Source organism: Megascapheus bottae, chromosome 9 (genome assembly GCF_031878675.1).
Source record: "Megascapheus bottae isolate mThoBot1 chromosome 9, mThoBot2.hap1, whole genome shotgun sequence".
In the NCBI taxonomy this organism is placed as follows: domain Eukaryota; kingdom Metazoa; phylum Chordata; class Mammalia; order Rodentia; family Geomyidae; genus Megascapheus; species Megascapheus bottae.
The window spans coordinates 66,909,973-66,935,631 of NC_143517.1; the positions used below are offsets into that span (position 1 = coordinate 66,909,973).

Below are 25,659 nucleotides of genomic sequence, written 5' to 3' on the forward strand. Positions count from 1 at the left end.
CACGCCCCGCCTAGCTCGCGCCCACTCTGCAGGCCCCGCCCCTCACGGGCCATGCTCTCCAGACCCCGCCCCGATGGCCCCGCCCCGTGATGGCCCCGCCCCCATGCTCCGCCCCCGAAGGCTCCGCCCCCGGCGGGCTCCGCCTTCCGGGCCGCGCTGTTGGTGGACCTCCCGGGAGGCGGCACCGAGCGCCCGCGGGCGCCGACGCGGCTCGGCGGCGGGTGGGGAGGTCCGGTCCGGCGGCCCGGGGGTCCCGGGTGCCTTTGCTCTGCGGGCGCGGGGCAGCCATGGCGGAGGCCACGCCGCAGCCTCTGCCGCTGCCCTCGGGGCTGCTGGAGTTGTGCGCGCTGCTGGGCGCCCCTCCGGACCAGCTCCGCGGCCTCGAGCAGGTAGGGGTCTGCGGGGGACGCTGAGGCAGGGCTGGGGCGGGCGGAGCGCGGTCCGCAGCTTCGCAGTTGGGCGTCCCGGTGCCCCGCGAGGCTGGCGGGGGCTCGTGCCGGCCTCTGCCGGCCAGCCCGGGCCTGCGGGAGGTCGGTGCGCTTCGCTTCCCGCGCGCGCCCGCGGAGCCCTGGGCCGGGGCGGACCTGGCGCGTCCGGGTCCCGGGGGAGGGGAGGGGAGCGCGGCCGGGTGTGTGCCCGGGGTCCCGGGGTCCCGGGGAGGGAGGGGAGCGCGGCCGGGTGTGTGCCCGGGGTGCCGGGGGAGGGGTAGCCCAAGTCCCGGTGATTTAATCATTTCCTTCATTACTCAGAGCTCTGCTGTCTCCTGAGTGAGTCGTGAGACTCAGTATGGAATAATGAGACGTTGAGTTTTAGATTTAGCTGCCAGCTTTAAACATTCTGCATTTAGTTGTGTGCTGAGACACAAAGCCTCCTCCCTCCTCTCTCTTCTTCATTTCTGCACTCCAACAGCCTGAGACACTTCTCCCCCCCCAAAAAAATAGCACTTTCAGGAAATTACATTCTCCTGTTTCTTTCCTGCTTCTCACTTTTTCTCAGTTTTAGAGCCCTGACTTTTTATTTTCTTTCTTTTTTTCTTTCTAGATATTCTTTAATTAATTAAACTTTGCAGTTCTAGGGCTTGAACTCCCTGAGCCTCTTGGTATTCAAGGCTAGTGCTCTACCACTTGAGCCACAGCACCAGTCCACCTTTTTTGGAGATAAGAGTTGAATGGACTTTCTTGCTGTGGCAGGCTTTGAACCGAGGTCCTCAGATTTCAGCTTCCTGAGTAGCTAGGATAACAGGTGGGAGCCACTGGCATCTGGCTGAGCTGACTTTTTTTGGCCAGTCCTGGGCTCGGGCTCAGGGCCTGAGCACTGTCCTTGGACTTTCTCAAGGCTAGAGCTCTACCACTTGAGCCTCAGCACCAGTTCCAGCTTTTTCTATGCATGTGGTACCAAGGAATCAAACCTGGGCCTTGGTGCATACTAGGCAAGCACTCTACCACTAGGCCAAACTCCTGGCCCCTGAGCTCACTTTTTTTTTTTTTTTTTAACCCTTCTGGGGCCCTCTTTTTCTCTGAGCCATTATGTCCAGGACACTGTCAATTTCCCCAGAAGTGTCCAGCCAAGATATGTGGGCATGTATCGCCTTTCTTTCCTGATATCCACACTTTCCAGGTGTCCACAGTTCTTCCAGATATCCAGTGGAAAAAGAGGAAAGTCTATTTTAGTGACAGCTGTCTGTCATTCAAATGAGCAATGGAGGCAGAGTGGTTGACACCAAGAAAAGATGTTTCTCAAAATAACCAAATAAATATTTGTCAATGTCTGGGGAGTTTCTTCTGCCAGGCTTTATTACAAAGTCAATTTTGACTTCAGTAAGAAGTGTCACTGGGGCCGGGAGTGTGGCCTAGTGGTAGAGTGTTTGCCTAGTATGCACGAAGACCCAAGTTGGAGTCCTCGTACCACATACATAGAAAAAAGCAGGAAGTGGTGCTGTGGCTCCAGTGGTAGAGCTCTAGCCTGGAGAAAGCCCAAGGACAGCGCTCTGGTCCTGAGCTCAAGCCCAGGACTGGGAAAAAAAAAAAAAAAAACATTGTCACTGAATATGGAAATGATTTCTGCTTCTCCTTCCTGCCTTTCTTTTTCCTTTCACCCCCATGTCAGCAGATCCCTTTTGGTCTCCTTCTCCTCTAGCCCTGTCCTTCCCACTGGCTACTTGGCAGTTGCCTTCTTTTTTCTTAGAATAGAAAATGACCTTGTTTAACATGTGGCCTCCTCAGCATGTCACCAGGTTTGCTTTGTGGGTATTGCAGCCTGTCCCTGGCTCCGTGGGTGTGAGGCATGTGTCTGAGAGAGGACAGGCCTTTTACAGTGGTGCTTTCCCAGCTTGAACAGGCTGCAGCCTACCCTAGGTCCAGTGAGTCTTTCCTCCTCTGTATTCAACTGGAATCTTCCGTGTTCTACACTCTGATTTTGGTAGGGTGTTGACAAAGAATACTTAAAACATAGTCCAGGAGGGCCAGGAGTTTGGCCTAGTGGTAGAGTGTGTGCCTAGCATGCACAGAGACCTGGGTTTAATTCCTCAGTACCACATACATAGAAAAAAGCTGGAAGTGGTGCTGTGGCTCAAGTGATAGAGCTCTAGGCTTGAGAAAGCCCAAGGACAGTGCTCAGGCCTTGAGTTCAAGCCTGGAATGGTAAAAGAAAAAAAAATAGTCCAAGATTAGGGGGAAAAATAAAAAAAGGAGATAGAATTTCTGGTATACTCCCACTTAAACATTTTTTTTTTTTCTTTTTGCCAGTCCTGGGGCTTGAATTCAGGGTCTGGGCACTGTCCTCAAGCTTTCTCAAGCTAGCGCTCTACCACTTGAGCCACAGACCACTTCCGGCTTTTTCTGTGTATGTGGTACTGAGGATTTGAACCTAAGGCTTTGTTCATGCTAGGCAAGCACTCTAGCGCTAGATCACACTCTGGGCTGATTTAATGTTTTAGTTAGTTTTTTTTTAATGGCATTTGGGTTTGAACTGGGGGCCTTGCAGCTCATGTGGCCAGTCCTAGATCTGTAACTGGAGTTAGTGAGCTTAGGGGTTGTGGTTTTAACTTTTTAATTAGGTTTTTACTTTATTTTAAGAAAATAGGAAAGGTGCTGGGCGCTAGTGGCTCTTGCTTGTAATCCTAGCTCCTCAGGAGGCTGAGCTCTGAGGATCTCAATTCAAAGCCAGCCCGGGCACAAAAGTTGGTGAGACTGTTTTTTTGAGTGGAGTGGCTCAAATGGCAGAGAGATAGCCTTGAGCTGAAGAGCTCAGGAACAGCACCCAGGCCCAGAGTTCAAAAAAAAAGAGGCAGGGGCGGGGGAGATAAGATATTGACTGAGGCTGAATAAATCAGCATTTGGGACAAAAGAGAAGGAAATAGCCTCAGCTCTGGCTCAGGTGGTAGAGGGAGCAGGCCCAGTGTTGGCATAGTCTGTGGGCATCTGTGTCTTCTCAGTTGGAGGTTGAGGGCAGTGTGAAATGTGACAACAAGTCACTGGTGAACATTATTATTATTTTTGGTGATACTGGAGTTTGAACTCAGGGCTTTGTGCTTGGTAGGCAGGCATTCTACCACTGAGTTACACCTCCAGCTATTGTTCACAGTGGTTATTTTGAGACAAGAATCTCATTTCCTGCTCCAACTGGAACCTGAATCATGATCCTCCTGTCTTTTTTGCTTTCCAACATAACTGGTTTGATGGTTGTATGCCACCACACCTGCTTCTGTTGAAACAGAGTCTCACAGACATTTTCCCTCTGTCTAGCCAGAAATCAGAATCTTCATCTTAGCTGCTATGCGGAACTATTAGTTGAGAAAGGGGTCTCAAATATGTGCCCAGTCTGGCCTTGAACCTTGATCTTCCTTATTTCAGCCAACTAGCTTATGTTACTGCAGGTCTGAGTCACTGCCACCTGGATAACCTCTTGTTGGCCTTCCATTTCCAGAAAAATTTCTGTTGGATAGATGCAACTGTGTATCAGTGAGATAACACATTTATTTTGTTCAGCATGAGTAGTCTTTCAGAGCTACCCAGTAGCCTTAGAAAGGGGATGGGTAGGTGACTTCCTGCATTGTGACACAGTGAAGTACTACATAGCTGTGAAAGGAGAACTCAATGCCGTGGGAGCAATTTTAAGTCAGATGACTGCATTGTGAAAAAATGTTGGAAGTTTACATTTGCCTAAAAATGAAGGGAAGTGTCCAGGGTGGGGCTAGCGGAGCTACCTTCGAGTTCTCAATTTATTGGGAGGGCCTTCTCATTTTAGTATTCCTTTGCTACTTGTGTACATTGTTATTCGTTGTGGAAAGTGAGGCTGGATTGCTTATCCAGTCAGAGAAGACGGGGTGGAGTGGGAGGAGGTGGGAGGAGATGATGGGCGGGGAGAGGGAGGTCTCGTGGGAGGCTGTGGTGGTGTTGGCAGAGGGGGTGACTCCGGAGCGGTGGTGTGAGCCCTTCTGTGTCTGGGCAGGGCCTTCTGTTGTGGAGGCCCTGAGTCTCAGGCCACAGGAAGAGAAGTTTGGCTGCGGTAGTGGTGCTGTGTGGTTCCCCCTGTCTTGGGGAGTGGGTGGCATACAGCTCTGGGACATGCTATCCTGTGATAGAGCCTGCACATTCTGTGCCCAGGGGACACTTTCAGTAACGAGGAGGATACAGTAATGACTCTCAGAACAGGACTGCAGCCAGATGCTTGGCTCTTTGGCTGGCACTCTACAAACAGCCCTGTCTCCCTCCTTGCTGGTGTGTAATTTCAACAGGGGATGCCCTCTGGGCAGGGGATGCCCTCGGGGGAGAGGATGCCCTGGGTCTCTCGCAGGAAGCTCTGGCTAGTGGAGTCTGGGTTCTCTTGGCTCCCCCCTGGAAGTGTTTGTTCCTGGTTCGTCTAAACCAGAAACCAGGCTGTGTGGTGCTAGGTTTTTGGATTTCAAGGCAGCTGGTTTGTGGGGTCCTAGTCCCTGCCCCCGAGGTACCAGTTACAGACAGGAAGTGGAGGTAGAGTACCAGATGGCACACCTAACCAGCGCTATCTTCTCCCACAGAGAATCTAGGTGGAGTTTTTCATTGTAATTAAAAAGAAAAAAATGAGGGGCCAGAAATTTGGCCTAGTGGTGCTTGCCTAGCATTTGGCTGAGCGCTTGCCTAGCATGCATAAAGACTTGGGTTTGACTCCTTTGTACCACATACATAGAAAAAAGCCGGAATTGGTGCTGTGGTACAGCTGGTAGAACACTAGCCTTGAAGAAAGCCCAAGGACAGTGAGTGCTCAGGCCCTGAGTTTAAGCCCCAGGACTGGCAAAAGAAAAGAGAAAACCAACAGGAGTATAACCTTTGAATCCCGTGGGCCCTGACTTGACACAGGAGTACTGAAGGCTCTTGAGTCCTCTGATTCTTTTTTTTTTTTTGGTGTGTCATGGGGCTTGAACTCAGACTGGGTGCTGTCCCTGAGCTCTTCAGTTCAAGGCTACCGTCCTACCCTTGAACCCAGCTCCACTTCCCCATTTTCTAGAGGTTCATTGGAGATAAGAGTCTCAGGTCCACGGGCCGGGAGTTTGGCCTAGTGGTTAAAGTGCTTGCCTAGCATGCACAAAGACCCGGGTTCAATTCCTAGGTACCACGTACATAGACAAAAGCTGGAAATGGTGCTGAGGCTCAAGTGGTAGAGTGCTAGCCTTGAGAAAGTCCAAGGACAGTGCTCAGGCCCTCAGCCCAAGCCCAGGACTGGCAAAAAAAAAAAAAAAAAAAAAAAAGAGTCTCAGGTCCTTTTGTGCCTGGGCTGGCTTTGAACCTTGATCCTCAGATCTCAGCCTCCTGAGTAGCCAGGATGACAGGCGTGAGCCACCACGCTGGGCTCTGGTTCTTACTAACATGTTGGCTGGCAGCTGTTCCTTTCCTAGAGAGTGAAGTTCCCCTTCCTGTCTTCCTTTGCTGTGGACCCAGGCTATCCTGGCTGAGGAGCCATTTCCTTCTTTTTCATGAATTACATTTTGTTTTATTTTAAGACAGCAGGGTCTGCTGTGAGCTCAGGCTGGCTTTGAACTCCCCATCCTCCTGCCTTAGCTTTTTGAGTTCTGGGGTCACAGGTGTGTGCCACCACACCATGCTTATGGATTTACTGCATTTTTTCCTGTGTTCTTTGCGGGATCTGAAACGAGCAGGCAGCCCTGAGTGCTCGGCTAGCTCACAGTAGCACTTGTATTAGGGTTGGCGGTGGGGAAGCTGTCCAAAGCTCTGCTCTTTACCTTACTTGGGGAAGAATGGGCAGGCAGAAGGCTAAAAAAAAAAAGACATCTCGAGCCAGGCACAGGTGCAGGTGGCTCACATCTATAATCCTAGCTACTTAGGATTTGGGCTGCCAGGACAGAAAAGTCCTTGTTGAACTCTTATCTCCAATTAACTACTCAAAAACTGGAAGTGGTCTTGTGGCTCAAGTGATAGACGGCTAGTCTGGAACACAGAGAGGCTCAGGGACAGTGCCCAGGCCCTAGTTCAAGCTCTACAGCTGACCAAAAAAAAAAAAAAAAGTAGTTTAAGAAAATACCACCGACTGCCTGCTCTTACTGTACTGAGAAGCGGCTGTGTGTGACCTGATCAGCAAGGGACAGCGTGTTATGCGAGGCGTGCCCGGTGTGGCCACCTGCTGCTGGGGCCCCATGACACCTGGGGACGAGTTTGTGTAATGGACCAGACATGCAGAACGCTTCTCTGTGTCTGCCCTCCCATCCCTCTGGGTGGGGACTCCTGGGCTCTTCTGGCAGAGTACTTGACCTATGTGGTTGCACTTAGCTCTGGCTTGGAAAGCTCAGAGGGCAGAGTGTCTTACTGTGGACAGTTTAAGGAAGGCCTGGGATCTGAACTCAGGTCTTTGAATGCTTGGAAAGGGCAGGGAGGAGGCAGCTGACATCTAGTCTCTGAGCAATTGCAATTACATAACTTGTCTGAATGAAAGGGCCCCAGTGATTTCTTTTTTGGAGGTTAGTCCAGGTTAATTGGAGGTCAGAGTCTCTTGGGGACTTTTCTGCTCTGGCTGGCTTTGAACTGTGATTCTCAGATCTTAGCCTCCTCAGTAGCTAGGATTATAGGCTCGAGCCACTGGTAACACCCAGCATTAGTTCTTAAAAGAATCTCCTTGGGGGGGGGGGCGGGAGTTTGGCCTAGTGGTTAAAGTGCTTGCCTAGTATGCATGAAGACCCAGGTTCGATTCCTCGGTACCACATACAGAAAAAAGCCGGAAGTGGTGCTGAGGCTCAAGTAGTAGAGCTCTAGCCTTGAGAAAGTCCAAGGACAGTGCTCAGGCCCTGAGCTCAAGCCCAGGACTGGCAAAAAAAAAAAAAAAAAAAGAATCTCCTTGGGGCTGGGAGCGTGGTCTAAGGGTAGAGTGCTTGCCTAGCATGCATGAAGCCCTCGGTTTGATTCCTCAGTAAGTACCACATACACAGAAAAAGCTGGAAGTGATGCTGTGGCAGAGTGTTAGCCTTAAGCAAAAAGTGTCCAAGGACAGTGCCCAGGCCCTGAGTTCAAGCCCCAGCACTGGCCAAAAAAATCTTCTCTGCTGGCCTTACTGACTCGAGCCTTCTTGGCCAGCCCCTCGCCGTGAGCCCTTCCCAGGACAGTGCAGAGCTACTGGGCCTGTGTGCAGGGAGGTGGTGGCAGAGAGGATGAGCTGAGGAGACCCAGGTAGAGAGGCCATCAAAGAACGGGAGCAGACATCTGACCAGTCGACTCCTCCTTTCCTCTGTTCAGGTTGCACCGGAAAAGGGAGTCAAAAGCCTTTCTTCCCTGGAACCCGAGGTGCTGTCTGTGTTTGTGCCGCCCTTCACAAATAGAGAGGACAGCCAGGTGATGGGCAGCAGCTGTGGCACGCTGGGCAAGGGCCGCAGACGCTCCTTCCGGAAGAGGAGAGAGAAGCCCCGAGCGGAACCCTCTGGGAATCTCCGGGGACCCTCCAAGGGCCCAGATCCGGAGGACGTCAGCATCCCTGGCGGTGTGGACCTCCTTGCCTTGCCCCAGCTGTGCTTTCCAGGTGTGCTGGGTGGGGTGGCAGGCCTGTGGTGGCCACAGTCATCGCTGGTGTCAGCCGGGGTTAGCTAAAGCCCCAGGGAAGTTGAAGTCACATGGTGTCCAGTCCTGGAAGTCAGGTGACACGGGTCACCAGGGGGTCTGCACTAGAAGGAACTTTGAGAGGTCTCAGCCCTTGGACTGGAAAGGAAGGCCCCTGGGGCTCGTGGGAAGAAGTTTGCCCCCTCACCTAGGGTAGTGTGGGCCCCAGAGTGCCCCAGCCTTCCCCTCCCATTTCTGTGTCACTGGGACAAGAAGCACAGGGCTGCTGGCTGCTCCCCACCCCCCCCCACTCCAATGCCAACCGCCCAGTGAGCTCCGTCTTCCAAAGTTTTATCCCTGGTCTTATGAAATGACTGAGTGGCTGGTGTTGGATCCTCAGGCCAAGGGTTTGGCTCAGGGGCCTTCCTGTGGCTTCTGGGGAATGCCCCACACCCTCTCCTGCCTGTAGGGCTGATTTGTGGGGGACGGGGTGGGGGAGCCTCTGGGTATGTCTCCTGCCCCTCCCCTGGCTCCTACCTGGGTGGGCCTGGGGTGATGGCGGGGACACTGCAGAGGGAGGGTATGGGGGAAAGCTCATGTGGGGATCAGGGGCTGGGTGGATGGCAGCAGGGAGTTCCAGGTACAGGGAACAAGGGGTTGGTGGGCGGCGGCCAGTCTGGCTCTCCCCTGTCTCTGCTCGGCCTGCAGGGGGCGTGTGTGCGGCCTGGGGACCCAAGGAGGACCGAGTGCACTTCCTGGTCCTCACAGACGTCTGTGGGAACAGAACCTACGGCGTGGTCGCCCAGTACCACCGGCCCCTGCACGTGAGTGACACATCTGGTGGGGACCACACACCTGAAATTCTCTGTCCCCCACTGTGTGATTAACCCAGCAGTTATGGATTCAGTGTTGTGCCGCCACTGTCTAGTTCAAGCTCCTTTCTTGTGTGCCCGTCCTGGGGTTTGTCTAGGTGCGGGCACGCTCTCTCTGTCTCTGTCTCTCTCTCTCTCTGTCTCTGTCTGTCTCTCTCTGTCTCTCTCTCTCTGTCTCTCTCTCTCTGTCTCTCTCTCTCTGTCTCTCTCTCTCTGTCTCTCTCTGTCTGTCTGTCTCTCTCTGTCTCTCTCTGTCTCTCTCTCTCTCTCTCTCTCCAGTTCTGGGGCTTGGGCTCAGGGCCTGGGCGCTGTCCTTGGATTTTTTTTCAAGGCTAGAGCGCTACCACTTGAGCCACAGCACCACTTCTGGCTTTTTTCGATGTATGTGGGGTACGGAGGAATCGAACCTGGGTCTTTGTGCATGCTAGGCAAGCACTTTACCACTAGGCCAAACTCCTGGCCTCCAGAACATTTTTATCACCCCGTGGTCATACAACCCTAATAGGTAATCCAACACCTCACTCTTGCATCTCTGCCTACCCCCATCCCTGACAAGCTGCTAGGCTGCCTTTTATTTCTAGATTTTTTTCCTTTGGGACATTTCAGTATGTGAAATTGTACAATGTATGGTCTTGTGCTGGTTTCTGTCCCTTACTTAGCATGGTAGTTTGGTGCTTATCTATGCCCTGGTATGTGCTGGATTCCTTTTTTTATGGCTGAATAAAATTGTACTATGTGCAGGCCTTGTTTGATGTCTAGTCCTCCATGAATGGGTGTCATTGATCCATTGGCGCACACTTTGCCTGCTGGGAAAGGTGCTTGGTTTTGGACCTTCAAGGACTTTTCATTCATTATAGCTGGGGTATTGTCTGGCCATGGCTGTGTGTGTGAATCTCTCTTCCTCCCTACTCAAAGCCTTAAATAACCCCTTCCCCTCTGGCCAGTCGACTTGTGTGCTCAACTGCAGGGACCCCAGTCTGCCGGTCACCCAGGCTGAGATCCCCTCATGTCGCCCCAGGCCGTGCGGCTGCAGCGGGGCCCACTGGGGTGCTGGGTGTCCCTGCCCAGGTCAGGGCAGTGTGGGCCTGGCCACCTCAGTGACCTGGGCATCTTGCAGCAGGAAATCCCAGGGCACCAGCATTCCTTGGGCTGGCACATGGCTGGGAGGGGCAGGGGCTCCGCCTCTGTTGGGGGTGACGGGCAATGGTGGTCGTTGCTCTGCTTCAGGACGAGTACTGCTTCTACAGTGGGAAGACTCACTGGGAGTCGTCTCGGCCCAGCGTGGGCACCGCCGGCTGCTTCCTCCCCTTCGCGGTGTGCGTGGTGTCCAGGTTTCCATACTACAACGCCCTCAAGGACTGCCTCTCCTGGTGAGCCAGGGCTCCCGGGCAGTGTGGGTGGCAGCAGGAGCCCGTGGGGGCCTGGTCCAGGAGCTGCCAGAATGCTCCTTCATGGAGGTGCACTACGTGGACTGAACTAACTCACCGTTTCAGTATTCTGTTCACTGTCTCAACACGTGTGCCTCCGTGCGACTCCCTGCTGTCTGCCTGGTGCCTCCTCTTCAGTCAGTCCCTGTCCTGCCCTCGGGACACTGCTCATTCATTCATTCATTCATTCTTTCATGCAGTGGATGGTGCTGGCGTTTGAACTTGCCAGGCAGGCACTCTACTACTTGAATCATTCTCCTTGCCCATTATTTGTTGTCTTGTTCATGTTTGAGACAAGATCTTGCTCTGTAGGCCAGGCTGGCCTCAAGCTCTTGATCCTCCTGCCCCAGCCTCCAGAGAGCAGGCATTACAAGTGTGCACCATGCCGGTTCCATTTTATTTTATTTTTTATTTTTATTTTTTTTTTTGCCAGTCCTGGGCTTGAGCTCAGGGCCTGAGCACTGTCCTTGGACTTTCTCAAGGCTAGAGCTCTACCACTTGAGCCTCAGCACCACTTCTGACTTTTTTCTATGTATATGGTACCGAGGAATTGAACCCGGGTCTTTATGCATGCTAGGCAAGCACTCTACCACTAGGCCACACTCCTGGCCCCACCTATTCCATTTTAAAGATATATACTTAAGTCAGAAAGCATTTTGGAAACAAACATCTTCAAGCTCTCTCCTTCAGAGTGGCAGCGATCTATTCTTCACTGAAGTCTTAACACAGAAAAACAGGATGTCCATTCATTGTTTCACACATTGAGCAGACACCTATGACCAGGATCCAGTGCAAGGAACAGCATGACCATGTCTGTCCTGAAACCCTTGTGCCCCTCTAGGCATCCCCACCCTGGGGTCTTCTCCCCGTGGTTTGGGGGAGGAAAGGCCCCCAGCTGCCCACACAGACTCTGTGGGAGAGCCCAGCCTGGTTAGAAATGTGGAGGGGCTGAGCTGGGTAGAGCTCAGCCACAGAAGGGAGCCAGGGCATGCCCAAAGCCCCTGCTTTGTCTCAGCACTGAGCATGACAATAGAAATGTTACTTGAAGCCAGAAACCCGTGGCTCACACCTGTGATCCTACCTACTCAGGAGGCTGAAATCTCAGGATTGCAGTTCAAAGCTAGTCCAGGAGGAAGAAAGTCTAGGAGACTCTTATTTCCAGTTAACTACCAAAAAATGCCAGAAGTGAAGCTGTGGCTCAAGTGGTAGAACACTAGCCTTGAGCAAAAAAAAAAAAAAATTCAGGGGAAGGTGTCCAGGCCATAAGTTCAAGCACTCGAGCGAGTACACACATGAAAGCTACTTTGGGGTTAGGAATTTGGCCTAGTGGTAGAGTGCTTGCCTAGCATTCATGGAGACCTGAGTTCAATTCCTCGGTACCACATACATAGAAAAGCCAGAAGTGATGCTGTGGCTCAAGTGGTAGAGGAAAGCCCAAAGAAAGTGTTTATGCCCTGAGTTCAAGCCCCAGGACTGGCTGGGAAAAAAACAAAACAAAACCAAAAATCATGTTCCTTTGATATTGTGACTTGAATCTTGTGTCTTGATTTCAGCTTATTGACTCATCTGAAACTCTGCAAAGACTTTGAAGTTGACAATCATATCAAAGATTTTGCAGCAAGACTGTCATTGATTCCTAGCCCACCACCTGGGCCACTGCACCTGGTGAGTTAAACCTGAAATCATGTGAACCATGATCCTCAGATCTCAGCCTCCTGAGAAGCTAGAATTACAGGCATGAGCCACCTGTGCCTAGCTGTTTTTGCTTTTCTAAAAACCTTTTTTAGCCAGTGCTGGTAGCTCAAACTTGTAACCATAGAGCACTTGGGAGACTGAAATCTGAGGATAACTGTTTACAGCCAGCTGCGGCAGAAAATTCCATAAGATTCCATTGCTAAAATAACCAGCAAAAACCCAGGTGACCAATATAACTGGGATGAGAAAAATTCAACCCTCTTGCACTATTATTGGTGGAAATGTCAACTACTACAACCACTCTGGAAGGAGGTTTGGAGATTCTTCAAAAAACGAAACATAGGTCTTTCCTATGACCTTGCCATACCACTCCTGGGCATTTACCCAGATCAGTAAAAGTCAAGTTGTGTTAAAAGACATTTGTATATCCGCGTTCATTGCTGCACTGTTCGTAATAGTTGAGTTGTGGAAGCAGCCCAGATTCCCTACAACAGATGAGTGGATTAATAAAATGTAATACACACACACACACACACACACACACACACACACACACACACACACACACAATGGAATTTTACTCATCCATTAGAAAGAATAAGCTTACATCATTTGCAGGGAAGTGGATGGACCTAGAACAAAGTATGCTAAGTGAGGTAAGCCAAGCTCAGAGAGACAAATGGCACATGTTTTCTCTCATGTGCAGAAGCCTGATCTAAAATCTAACTGGACATGATAAATTACACAGGACTCGGCATTCACATACATTCAGACTAAAGGATACCCTTAGGGGAGGAACATAAAGGTGTTACTTCTCAGAACATTTAAAAACACTAGTTATTGCCAGGTGCCAGAGGCCCACCACTATAATCCTAGTACTGAGGAAGCCCTGATCTGAGGATCATGGTTCAAAGTCAGCTGGGGCAGGAAAAGTCCTCATGAGACTCTTAACTCTAACCACTCCAAAGCCAGAGGTGGCTCTGTGGCCTAAAGTAATACAGCACTCGCCTTGAGCAAAAGAGCTTGTGAACCGTACCCAGGACATGAGTTCAAGACTCATGATCAACAAAAACAGTACTATTCATTGAAATGAAAAGGAAAGCTGGGGGAGAGGCATGGTTCAAGTGGTCGAGTGCCAGCCCAGGGAGCAAGTATGAGTTCAAATCTTGATACTTATTGGCAATACACAAAGGACATCTGCCAGGTGTTTTGAAGTGTTTGCTGAACACTTCTGGAAGATAGTGCAGAGAAATCTTTACTTTTTATTGTTATTATTAAGTAGTTGTACTAAAGGGTTACAATTCCAAAAGTCAGGTTAAGAGTGCAGTGCTTTATTGTCACCCTTCTTTCATTCTCCCCCATTCCCCCACTTTGATCTCTGCCTACAAGTTACATAGCTCATGTTTTACACAGTGTATATTGAATACAGTGACTGTGTTTGCTCACCCTCCGTCCGTTCCTGTGTCTCCGCCTTACCTTCCCCTCAAAGCATGTTTTCACTTCCTTCAATTCATTTTGATAAATAGTACATTAGCTGTTCAGAGGCAGTGTGCCTGTTGAGAATGAGCCTGCCGGATGGCTAGGAAGCTGTCCTGGGAAGAACCACGCCTCCCTTGTCTCAATTGGACGGACGTTCTGGGGAAATGGAACCAAATTGACGTGCAATTTCAAAGCAGTGTCACTTAGGAAAAGAAGTCTTTAAACATTCTTTCTTTCAAAAAAAATTTTTTTTTTTTTGCCAGCCTGAACCCTTCCACTTGAGTGTGTGTGTTACTTCACACATTGGTACCCCTTCTCCTGTAAAGTATTTCTTTGTTGAAAAGGAACTATACACTTGTGAGTGGGGATGGGAGGGAAAAACGGGGAGAGAATAAAGGAAAGGGTAACATTGTCCAAAAAGAAATGTGCTCTTTATGTGACTTACATAACTGTAACCCCTCTATATCATCTTTATAATAACAAAAATGAAAAAAGCTATTTCTTTTTAGTACTGGAGTTTGAACTCAGGCCTTATGCTTGCTAGGCAAGTACTCTGTCACTTGAGCCATACCTCCAACCTAAAGGTCTTTTTCAAAATGTTTTGAATGACAAGTTTGTAAAGGAACTTGGGCTATCTAGTGGAAAATACTGAGAATGCATAATCTTAATAACTATATGACATTATCAGGATTTTTGGCTTGAACTCAGGTGGGGTGCCCCTGAGGGTTTTTTTTTTTTTTGCCAGTCCTGGGCTTGGGCTCAGGGCTTGAGCACTGTCCTTGGACTTTCTCAAGGCTAGAGCTCTACCATTTGAGCCTCAGCACCACATCCGGCTTTTTTCTATGTATGTGGTACCGAGGAATCGAACCTGGGTCTCTGTGCATGCTAGGCAAGCACTCTACCACTAGGCTAAACTCCGGGCCCATCCCCTGAGGTTTTCTTTTTGTTCAAGGCTAGTGCTCTGTCACTTCTGGCCTTTCTTTTCTTTTGTCTTTTTTTTTTTTTTTTTTTTTTTTAATATTTTTGTGGGCCTGGGCGTTGTCCCTAAACTCTTCAGCTCAAAGCTACCGCCCTGCCCCTTGAGCCACAGTGCCACCTCCACCTCGGTTTTTCTGGTGGTTAATTGGAGATAAAAATCTCACAAACTTTAGTGCCCAGACTGGCTTTGAACTATGATCCTTAAATCTCAGCCTTCTGAGCAGTTAGGATTACAGGTGTGAGCCACCAGCGTCTGGCCCCAAGAATGCTTCTTTTGAACAAGCTCCATGTAGAACTTGAGTCCATTGGCGCAAATGTCTGGGCTATGGCTTGATTTTGTCTTTCAGTGAGTGGGCCCCCACTGCCGGTTGAAGTCATCGGGTTTGCTGTTTATATGAGCCTAGGGGCAGCAGCGCCATTTCTGGGGACGTGCTGTTCTGTGATGCAGCAGTACGAATGTTTCAGAAGGGTTTTACACGAACCAGGTCGCCTTGGCCAGGGGCGGCTCTGAACTAACTGTAGTCATGGTCATTGCAGATGTTTAACATGAAGCCGCTGCAGGTTGTGTTCCCCTCGAGAGTGGATCCTGAGAGCCCCGTTGTTGACCTGGACCTCCACCTGCCCTTACTGTGCTTCAGGCCGGAGAAGGTGCTGCAGGTAGGGGCATCATGCGGATTGGCTTCATGGGGCATCGGAAGTGCTGAGCCAGTCCGGGCATAGTGGGCCGTGCCTGTAATCCCTGCTCTGAGGGTGGCAGTGATTCAGGCTGGCCCAGGCAGAAGTGTGAGACTTTATATGAAAAATAACTAAAGCAAAAGGGATGGGGCTGTGGCTCAGGTGGTAGAGTGCCTGCTTGGCAAGTGCAAGGTTCTGAGATCAAAAGAACATTATTGCAGAAATACTTAAAACAACGCAACCTATAGAACCAGAATGTTTGAAATGTTTATTATTGCACAGATTACCTTTCACAGCAGTGCATGCTGTTTGTAAGTAGCAGCTTTTAGCACTATTATTCCTTTGGGACTGAGCACAAAGCCTTACCAGTTCTCTGCCACTTGAGCCACACTTCTAGCATGCCTGACCCCAGCAACTTGTGTTTCTTAGTTGAGTGTGGTAGTATATTTAGTGTTTATTTATTTGTTTGTTTGTTTGCTGGTCTTGGAGCTGGAATTTAGAGCCTGAGCACTGTCCTTGGGCTTTCTCAAGGCTAGAGCTTTGCCACTTGAGCCACAACACCATTTCTCTCTCTCTCTCTCTCTCTCTCTCTCTCTCTCTCTCTCTCTCTCTCTCTCTCTCTCTCTCTCTCTCTTTCTCTCTTCTTTTGTGGGTCATGGGGCTTGAACTCGGCATGGGCCCTGTCCCTGAGCTCTTCAGCTCAAGGCTACTGTCCTACCTTTGAGCCAAGCCCCACTACGCTTTTCTTTTCTTCTTCTAATTTTGTGTGTGTGTGTGTGGGTCATGGGGCTTGAACTCAGCCTGGGCGCTGTCCCTGAGCTCTTCAGCTCAAGGCTACCACCCTACCCTTGAGCCAAGCCCCACTTACCGTTTTCTAGAGGTTAATTAGAGATAGGAGTCTCAGGTCCTTTTGTGCCTGGGCTGGCTTTGAACCTTGATCCTCAGATCTCAGCCTCCTAAGTAGCTAGGATTACAGGCGTGAGCCACAGTGCCTGGTTCATTTCCGGCTTTTTCTATGTATGTGGTACTGAGGAATTGAACCTGGGTCTTCATGCATGCTAGGCAAGCACTCTACCACGAGGCCAAACTCCCGGCCCCTAGTATAGTTAGTTTTGAGATAGGGTCTGACTTTGCTTGGGCTGACTTGAACTCATGATTCTCCTGTCCCAAGTAGCTAGCTGGGATTACAGGTCTGAGCCCTGAGCCCCGCTTTGCACGTGCTGTGGGATTCTGAGTGGCTGTGGTTTTGGCAGTGAATTGTGGAGACTGGGTAAGATCTGCGTTCCGGTTGCATTAGATGGTGGTTTGTGGAGTTTTAAGTTTCTTGTGCCCAGTCAGGAGGGTGCAGATGGCACTGTCGCCCCCAGATCCTGACCTGCATTTTAACGGAGCAGCGCATCGTCTTCTTCTCCTCGGACTGGGCCTTGCTGACGCTCATCGCCGAGTGCTTCATGGTGTACCTGCACCCGCTGCAGTGGCAGCACACCTTCGTGCCCATCCTGTCCCGCCAGATGCTTGACTTCGTCATGGCGCCCACGTCCTTCCTCATGGGCTGCCATCTTGACCACTTCGAGGAAGTCAACAAGGTGAATGGACACGGTGGGCTGTGAGGATGAAACTCCAGAGTCCCCTGCAAGGAATGGTGGGAGGGCTCCGTGCTTAGCGGCCAGGGCTCGGTTTCCACCTCGCACTGCAAACGCGGGGTGAGAAGAAGGGCTCTGCACACACACCGTGTGCTGTGTCATTTGCGCTCGGGCCCTCCCTCTGTCAATCTTGGGGTACGTTTGAGGCACCGCATGAAACGGAGCAGAGCTCATGTCACCACTCATCCTGCTTAGGTGCAGAGTAGCGTCAAGGGCCCGCGTGGCCATGCTAGGGAAGCTGCTGGCCCTGCTCACTGTGCATGTCAAGTTTAGTGGTGAGTCCACGGTACTTCCGGTGTGAACGTGGACGAGTTAGTCCTTCTGCTGAGCCTCCGTGTCCTTGTCTGTGAAGTGGGGTGGGCTGCGTCCCTGCATGCCAGGCCCTGAGTTGACGGGGGTTCTGCACGTCGCACGGAGCCAGGCACGAGGCTGGGGTTTGCAGTAGCATCTCCACTGTCATTGCTACAAATGTCCTGGGGTTTTTCAGTTCAGTGGCCTCGCTGAGCACAGGGCTGTTGTCTCTGTGTGGCTGGACCCCTTTCTAGTTGTAAAAGACAGAAGTGTGCCAGTGCCATGGCTCTTCAGAGGCTTCAGACGAGGCCCTGGGATAGCACCGGGCATGCTGTGGGCACATGTGAGGGGCAGTGGTGACCATGGCGCAGATTGAGATGGTAGGTGTGTACGTGGCAGTCTGTGGTCCCAGGGGTCTCTGGGCCTGGTGGCCTGTCATCCTAGTAGCAGTGTGTCCGTGGTGATCTAGCGTTGTGGTGATCGTGGCTCTCACTGTAGTGGGCGTGACCACCTCTCTCAGTGGCCATCTGATGCGCTGATGGGTGGTAGAGGTGAACTGTTGAAATGGTCATCTGCCCCGGTCACTGTCCCCCTGGCCCTCTGTTGTGGGTCTGGGGTAGACGCTGTGACAGTGTCGGGGTTTTTAGTTTATTGAGACCCAATTAAAATGCTCATGAGGCCTGTTTAGCACCCCACAAGGAGCCTGCGCTGTGGAGGAGCAGTCCCCTCCCCGAGCCTGGCGGCTGCCATTGGAGTCTTAGGTTCTGATGTCATTAGCAGGCTCCCGCTCTGCTCCCCCCGTGTCCACTCCTCTCCTGAGCCCCCCGTTCATGACGTCCTCCTGGGATGCCATGCCTGTTAGCACTTTATTGCTGTGCAGAAATTGCTGGGCTGCCGGGCTGTATTTGGGCCTGGTCTGTGGCGACCTGCCAACTGGACAATCACTGATGGGCTTTGAGATTGCTCTGCCTTTGATCTGTGGCGCAATGCTGCCTTGGCCCCCTGTGGACAAGGCTTGGGTGCCGCCTGGGTCTTCCCTGTGTGTGCGCATGTTCCAGGTGCAGGTGCCCAGGATGGCTGCCAAGAGGGCGCCCCCTCCCGTCGGCACCAGCCTCGTAGCACTTGGTATTGTCAGGTTTGTTTTCAGTCTGGTTCTTCCCTCGGGGGTGAGCTGCTGGTTTAGAATGTTTACTTTTGGTGACTAGGGTTGGCAAGCATCTCCTTCACATTGGCAGCTCGACATGGCAGGTGTGTGTTTGCTTGCCTGCTGTTTACAAGCTGTATAGCCCAGCTTGGCCATGAATTCCTGCTCCTCCTGCCTCGTCTCCCAAGGGCTGGGATCGCAGGCACGAACGGCCCTGTACTACAGTTGTCTTTTCATTTTGAACACGTCAAATGTCCACAAAAGTGAAAGAAAAGCAAAGGGAGCTTGTTACGTTCCTTGCCTTGTTCAGCATCTGGCTCTACTTCCTGGAAAGCTAAAGCAGCCTTTCCCCCAGGGGCTTCGAAAGGTGGCCACTCCCGACTGACCCGTCCTTCCTACAGTGGACTTGTGATGTTCTTGCCAAACCAGTGAGTCGTGGAGACCACTATGGAAGGAAGAGAAAATGCCAGCCCATGTGCCTGGGGCGTGAGAGAAGACAGGCTGTGCCCTGAAGTTGAAAGTTATGTTTCTTTCTTTCTTTTCTTTTCTTTTCTTTTCTTTTCTTTCTTTCTTTCTTTCTTTCTTTCTTTCTTTCTTTCTTTCTTCCTTTCTTTCTTTCTTTCTTCCTTTCTTTCTTTTTTGTAATTGGGGCAAAAGCCATTTTGTCCTGGGTTTCTCAGGAGGGAAATGTTCTTGGCACATTTGCTTGACCCCTCTGGACAGTTGTCATGCAGAAAAGCTCACTTAGTGATGAATGCGTTCTGGAAAGTTCCTGAAGCAGCAGCTGCTCCCCTGCGGAAGCTCCTGGGTTTGTTTGGATGTTCTGTTTTTCAGGGCTGGTGGAGGGATTCTCGGGGGAGCCTGGGGTGATGTACAGAATCCCATGCCACAAGCACTCGCTCAGGGCGGGCCTGTGTCTGGATTTTGTGTATTTACCCCACACCATTGCACCAGGAAGAAGCTGGTGTTTGCATAGTCCACGTGCCACCCGAGGGTGGGCCCAGAACCCAAGGCAGTGCCCAGGGCAGTGCCTGCTCCCTGTGGATTTTGTCGCAGATAAGACTTTTTAAGTAACCACTTGCATCGTTGTGAAATTCCACTCGTGTGTGCTCCCCTGGCCCAGTAGCCTGCCTCCGCTCTGGCCCTGTGGGCTGTTGAGCTGGCTGGGCACTTGGGGGATACATTGGATGTTGAGTGTGGGTGGAGTTCTGGAATGTCCCCTAAGATTTCAGGACGTTGTGTGTGTATTGTTTGCGCCAGGGTGTCCTTGAGCACGTGCAGCATGCCTGGGTGTCTAGACTTGAGGAGGAAGGGTTCCCATGAGGACAGTGGCTCATGTGACCCGATGTACAAGACAGATACTGCGCCAGTTCCATGTGGTGACCTCCCCAGAGGAGTCCTCCTTGTAGAGACAGAAGGAATGGCTATTTCCAGGGACCAGAGGAGGAAGGGTGGGGCAGCAGTGTTTTGTGGGTGTGGAATTAGGAGAAGCTTCTAGAGAGCAGTCACCGTGAGGTTGTGTAGCTGGGCGAGTGTAAAAGGACTGCCGAGCTGTGTGCTGACAACGGGGGTGGGGTGGGGAGGGGAGGGCACTTAGTGCAGGTCATGTGTACCTTAACACAACCAAGGAGCACAAGAGAAAGGCATTTTGTCAGATTTAGCCCATTCTCTTTGGTCTCTAAACCATTTATTTCTCGTGACCCAGAAGGAGCAGCCCGCACAGTGGCTTGCTGTAGGTCTGGTTCTGTGCGCCGCCCATCCTGCTGAGTGCCCAGGGCTCACTGGAGCCACCGCAGGCCGTGAGCGGGCCTGGCACCATGGCCATGGACTGCACCTGCTTGCCTGTGGCCTGAGCCAGCTGCAGGGTGAGCTTGGACAGGAGCCCGTCCGGCACCCAGGCGCATGGCACGTTGGTGTTTACCACAGACATTACTGGCATGATGGAGGAATGGCAGAAAGAGCAAAAGAGGAGATGCCAGATTTAACCGATTCTTATTATGCGTGCGTGCGTGCGTGCGTGTGTGCGTGCGTGCATTGAACCCAGAGCCTTGCCGATTCTACGTAAGAGGATTGCACTCTGTGTTTTGTGGGTAATATTACATGGGCAAACATGCTGATGCTCTCCTGGTGAAGTAAAACTGTCTTTGTGTGTTTTCAAAGTCGGCTCTCATGCCTGTCTTTGCTTTCTAGGAAGCAGATGGCTTAGTTCTGATAGATATTGACCGTGGGAGCGTCACCTGTCCTGAGTCCCCGGATGACAGCCTGGGCATTCCCGAGGTTCCACTCGCTGCGGCGCAGACATTTATTCAGAGGTAACGGGAAAGGTGTGTGTGGGGACCTCTTGGTCACACTCTGAATTTACCACTTAGATGCCTTTTCCAATTTTATATTGCTGTTCTATGTATTTAGTTTGGACGCTGTGAATATTTTAAAATAAATACTTTTTTCCCCCTGTGTATGTAGTACCAAGGAATTGAACCCAGGGCTTCATGCATGCTAGACAAGCATGCTACCACTAGGCAAACATTCCCAGCTCCTAAAATAATATTTTAATATTGCCTAAATACAAATTATGGCCTAACAGGGGCCAGGAGTTTGGCCTAGTGGTAGAGTGCTTGCCTAGCATGCACGAAGACCCGGGTTCAATTCCTCGGTACCACATACATAGAAAAAAGCCAGAAATGGTGCTGAGGCTCAAGTGGTAGAGCTCTAGCCTTGAGAAAGTCCAAGGACAGTGCTCAGGCCCTGAGCTCAAGCCCAGGACTGGCAAAAAAAAAATAATAATTATGGCCTAACAGTCAGGGGACAGTCATGACCCCTGAGAAACTTCTTGACCTTGTCTCAGAGTCCATACTGAGGATTTTTTAGGTTATTCATTTGTCCATCCGTCCATTCATTCACCCATGTCTGTCCATCCATCCACTCACTTACTTCTTCATCTGTTCATCCATCCACCATTCATCCATCCATGCATTCACTTATCCACCCATCCTCTACTCATCCATCTGTTCATCCACCCATCCACCCATTTGTTCATTGATCACCCCATCTAGCCAGCCACTTATTCACACACCATGTCAGATAGTCATCAAGTACTGGAGTTGGCAGGATTATTAGTCACAGGCCTCTGCCCTTTGGTGCTAGCTCTTTTCACTGGAGAATTCTCAGTGCTCTTATTTTTTCTTCCCATGTTTTATAGCTGTTTTTATTTCCTTCTGTCTTTGTAGGCCTCAGCACAGTGTTTCCCAAGAAAGGGCAGACCACAACCAGCTTGTGGTCTGTAGGGCAGAGGCTGGAAAGTTGTTTGTCCTTCTGGGCTCTCAGGGGCGAATGAGAGGTGACTTGTTGGTTATGTCAGGGCATGGCCTGAGCTAGGGCTCCAGCCATTCTGGCCCTGCTCCTCTTGGGACAGTCACTGTGGAAAGGGGCCACAAGCCGTTGGCCCAGGCGCCCTCTGCTGGCTCACAAGGTACTGTTTTCCTTGAGAGTGTTAAAATGGTAGCAGGACTGGTCCTGCTTTTCAGTCCTCCAAGCTGGCTGGGGGTTCTGGTGGAGGTGTTGCTGGAGGGTGAGGGAGGACAGAGAAACAGCCACTGCCCTCCCCCAGGCCGGGGCCAGCACCCCGGCTGTGTGTGTCTGCTAGGTGAGGGCTAGTCTGTGCTGTGTCTCCTGCTGGGGGACCAGTAAGCGGAACCGGCGGATGGTGGTGGGGGGCAGGCTGCTTTGGGCTGGCACTCCCATTTGGGTACGGCTTAGTGTTGATGTTGTTCTTCCCAGATGGAGTTTATAAAATACAGGCTGAGAATCCCTAATTGGAAAATCTCAAATTCTTGGTGCTCTAGAATCAGAAATCTGTGGAGCACCTCCATGAAAACTTCTGCACCTGGCCTCGTGGGGCAGGTCACATGCCACTCAGGGTCCCTTGCCATGACTGTCAGTCTGTGCGTGAGCTATGCTGACACATGAACCAGAGCCGGCTTCCATTCCCAAGGAGTCTCATGACGTCCACCAGAGAGCCCAAATCTCACATCTAGTTTCCTTTGGTGCTCTTTTTCTTTTTTCTTTTTTTTGCTAGTTGTGGGGCTTGAATTCAGGGCCTGAGCACTGTCCTTGGGCTTTTCTCTGTCACTTGAGCCTCAGCACCATTTCCAGCTTTTTTTATGTATGTGGTACCGAGGAATTGAACCTGGGTCTTCATGCATGCTAGGCAAGCACTCTTACCATTAGGCCAAACTCCTGGCCCCTTTTGTGCTCTTTTTTGTGGGTGGAGCTGGAGGTGGAATCCAGGCCCTCTCTTAGGCAAGTGCTTACCACTGAGTTATACACACAGGTACTGAAGTGTGTGACAGGCTCTCAGCCTATAGAGGGGTACCCCTTTATCCTTGTTTCGTGCATCCTAAAAACTTTGAGGGGCCCCAAACAGACCCTCAGAGAGTGGGGAAGCCTGGGGGCTTGAGTCAGGCTTCTCAGAGAGTGGTGTTTGGTCTGGGCTGTGGACAGGCAACTCTGCTAAGGGACTTGCTGTGGGCCAGTGGGAGGTGAAATGGATACACCTGCTGGTACGCTCATTTCCTGGTAAGCTGTGCTCAGCCATTCCAGAGTGCCCTGGCTACTCTTGGTGCAACTTCTCTGGTGTTTCTTTTGGCCAAGGCTTTTTGCCTGTGCCTGCGCTGTTGGCGTTCTAGAATGTGAATGCACACAGGTGTGGGGTCAGATCCCCACATTGGCTGTGGGACAGCTCATATGTTGCTTTTGTTGTGAGTGGGCTGGGGGCCAGTGTCCCAGCCTCTGAGCACCCCCAGGCTGGGGTGGGAGTCTCTGCATGGTGTCCTAAACTGTGGTTGTTTGGCCAGCACAGCTCTGAGCTGGGGTCCCCAACCCTAGCTTTAGGAGCTGTGGCAAGCTTTTGGTTAAAGTAACTAAGACAAAAAGGGCAGCTTGGTAGCTTCCTAGAAGACATGAAGGGCCCCGCAAGGCTGCGGGTGCTCTTGTGATTTGGGACCTGGTCCCACTGCAAGTTCACTGCACCCACTACGTGGCTGCTGGTGCCAGGAGCGGGGCACCGGGAGCATTTGACTGTGCCAGGGGAGGGCCTGAAGGGGAAGCTGCTGGAAGCCAGGCTTGCCCCTCTAGCAGCCATGACTAGAAGTCTAGAGTGGCCTGCACCGAAGCCCCCCTTAGCTGTCCTGGAAGGGCGCCTGCTCCCTCCGCGTAAGCTCCGGGGTTGAAATGACTGACCCGAGATACAAATGTGTGGTCCTAAGCCAAGACATTGGTGCTGTGTTGTGGGGAGAGGACAGCTTTGGACCTGGCAACCCGGGCCCCCGTGGACAGGTGTTTGCAGCTTCTTAGTGTCCACCTTTCCCCTCAGGGCCTCTTGTGCTGGGGAGCCCGGGGCTGTGCCACACCCTGTAGCCTGGTCTCCTTCCCCCAGGATCCAGAGCCTCCAGCTGCATCAGGAGCTGGACCTTGCTCACCTGAGCTCCAGCACAGACCTGAATGAGGGCCGAGCCCGCAGGCGAGCCTGGCAGCAGACGCTCAACTGCCGAGTCCAGGAGATCGCCCTGCACCTGCTCGTCAGTATCTTCAGGTACTTCACACGGTGCTCCTGGCATGTAGAGGAGGCCAGCCGCCCCGCCCCCCACTCAGCCCCCAGTTCCCACAAGCCCCAAGCTCAGGCCGAGCTCTTGCAGCAAGGCGGGAGGCACTGGCTTTCCTGCTGTAGTCCTTGCTGCCGTGACTGCCTCCCCTATACGTGACCCTGTCCTCGTGCGGTGGAACGGATGAGCAGAGCGTGTCTGCGGGACTCTGGCCTGCATGCCGCCTCCAGCAGGGCTCGTGTCACACGTGGGTGCTGCTCACTGCTTGCAGAGCCTGCAGGCCTTTCCTTTTATCCCACGCTCTCTCCTCTGTCTCTTGCAGTGTCATTTCTCTTTTCTTGCTGCTTTCTGCTGGTCCATAGCAAAGAAGGTACCCGTCCTCGGCTCTCATCTGCTTTGTGGCACTGCCAACTCACCAAGAGCTTTGTGTGGTTATTTCTGTACCGGATTGCTAATGACTTGGGATGTCATTACCTACATAAAGAAAATGATTTCTAGGGAAAAGCAGGATGGCATGTTCCAGGCAGGTTTGAATATCTCTGCTCACAGAGGTATAATTAGTGTCGTCCTGTTTGCTGTTTTCTTCCTTCCTTCCTTTCTTCCTTCCTTCTCTCCTTCCTTCCCTCCTTCCTTTCTTCCTTCCTTCCCTCTTTCTCTTTTTCTCTTTCCTTCCTTCCCTTCCCTTCTCCTTCCTTCCTTCCTTCCTACCTTCCTTCCTTCCTTCCTTCCTTCCTTCTTTCTTTCTTTCTTTCTTTCTTTCTTTCTTTCTTTCTTTCTTTCTTTCTTTCTTTCTTTCTTTCTTTCTTTCTTTCTTTCTTTCTTTCTTTCTTTCTTTCTTTCTTTTCTCCTGAGGCTTAAACTCAGGGCCTGAGCACTGTCTTTGAGCTTTCTCAATGCTAGCGCTCTACCATGCAAGCCACAGCACCACTTCTGGCTTTTTCAGTGTATATGGTACCTTGGAACCCAGGGCTTCATGCATGGTAAGCAAGCACTTTACCGCTAGGCCATGCTCTGGCCTTGCTTGTGTTCTTTAGAAAGAAATCTTCAATGACAGGTTTTTTTGGTTTTTGTTTTTTGTTTTTTGCCAGTACTGGGCCTTGAACTCAGGACCTGGGTACTGTCCTTGGGCTTTTGAAAGGCTAGTACTTTACCATTTGAGCCACAGCACTACATTTAGCTTTTGCTGTGTATGTGATACTGAGGAATCAGACCTAGGGCTTCCATGCATGCTAGGCCATACTCCTGGCCTTTTTTTCCCCTTGTTGTTTAAATACTTTACAGTATTGATAGTTCATTAAAAAGCAAGAAAATATAATTATAGTGTTAGGAGGCATGGCTCAGTTGATAAAGCAGTAGCCACTGAGTGAAAGTGGCAGGTACTGAGTTTGAGTACCAATCTTGGACCTAAAAAAATAAAAGTAGAGGAAAATACAATTACACCCCCTGCCTCCACTTGCTAGGCAAGAACTCTACCACTGGAGCCATACCTCCAGTCCGCAGAACTATGCTCGTGAACCGTAAGACTTCATGTCTCCTAGACAGAATGGCTTTCTTGCTTGTAAAAGAAGGGAAATGTGCGACCCACTCTGACCCTGTCCCTGCAGGTCTGGGTGGCCCTACCCTGAGACTTCAAGGAGTTACTTTCAGATGAGGCGATGGGGCACTGAGGGTGGTGGGTGAGGGGCCTCTGGCCAGACTGCTGGCTGGGTCACAACCCCCTGCCACCCCTTGTACTCTACCGTTAGCACAAAGCAGGGGCTGATCCTCAGGGGAGGAGGGGTCTGAGCTGGGGAGAGTCACAGCTGACCTGAGCCAGCGGACCCTTCCACTTGAGTCGGCC

The 25,659-nt window shown here is 51.3% G+C and overlaps 1 protein-coding gene across 1 annotated transcript in view; it reads left to right on the forward strand.

Annotated features, from left to right (window-relative positions):
- Positions 1 to 208: 208 nt before the first annotated feature.
- Positions 209 to 25,659, forward strand: part of Dennd3 (DENN domain containing 3) — a 43,001-nt gene continuing 17,550 nt past the window's right edge. Inside the window, exons 1-9 of the mRNA XM_090339476.1 lie at positions 209 to 389; positions 7,719 to 7,998; positions 8,724 to 8,839; positions 10,115 to 10,257; positions 11,868 to 11,979; positions 15,004 to 15,123; positions 16,509 to 16,727; positions 20,410 to 20,531; positions 23,654 to 23,809. Of these exons, the coding sequence (XP_090195602.1) occupies positions 288 to 389; positions 7,719 to 7,998; positions 8,724 to 8,839; positions 10,115 to 10,257; positions 11,868 to 11,979; positions 15,004 to 15,123; positions 16,509 to 16,727; positions 20,410 to 20,531; positions 23,654 to 23,809 (1,370 nt within the window). The 5' untranslated portion in view covers positions 209 to 287. The remainder of the gene's footprint in view (positions 390 to 7,718; positions 7,999 to 8,723; positions 8,840 to 10,114; positions 10,258 to 11,867; positions 11,980 to 15,003; positions 15,124 to 16,508; positions 16,728 to 20,409; positions 20,532 to 23,653; positions 23,810 to 25,659) is intronic.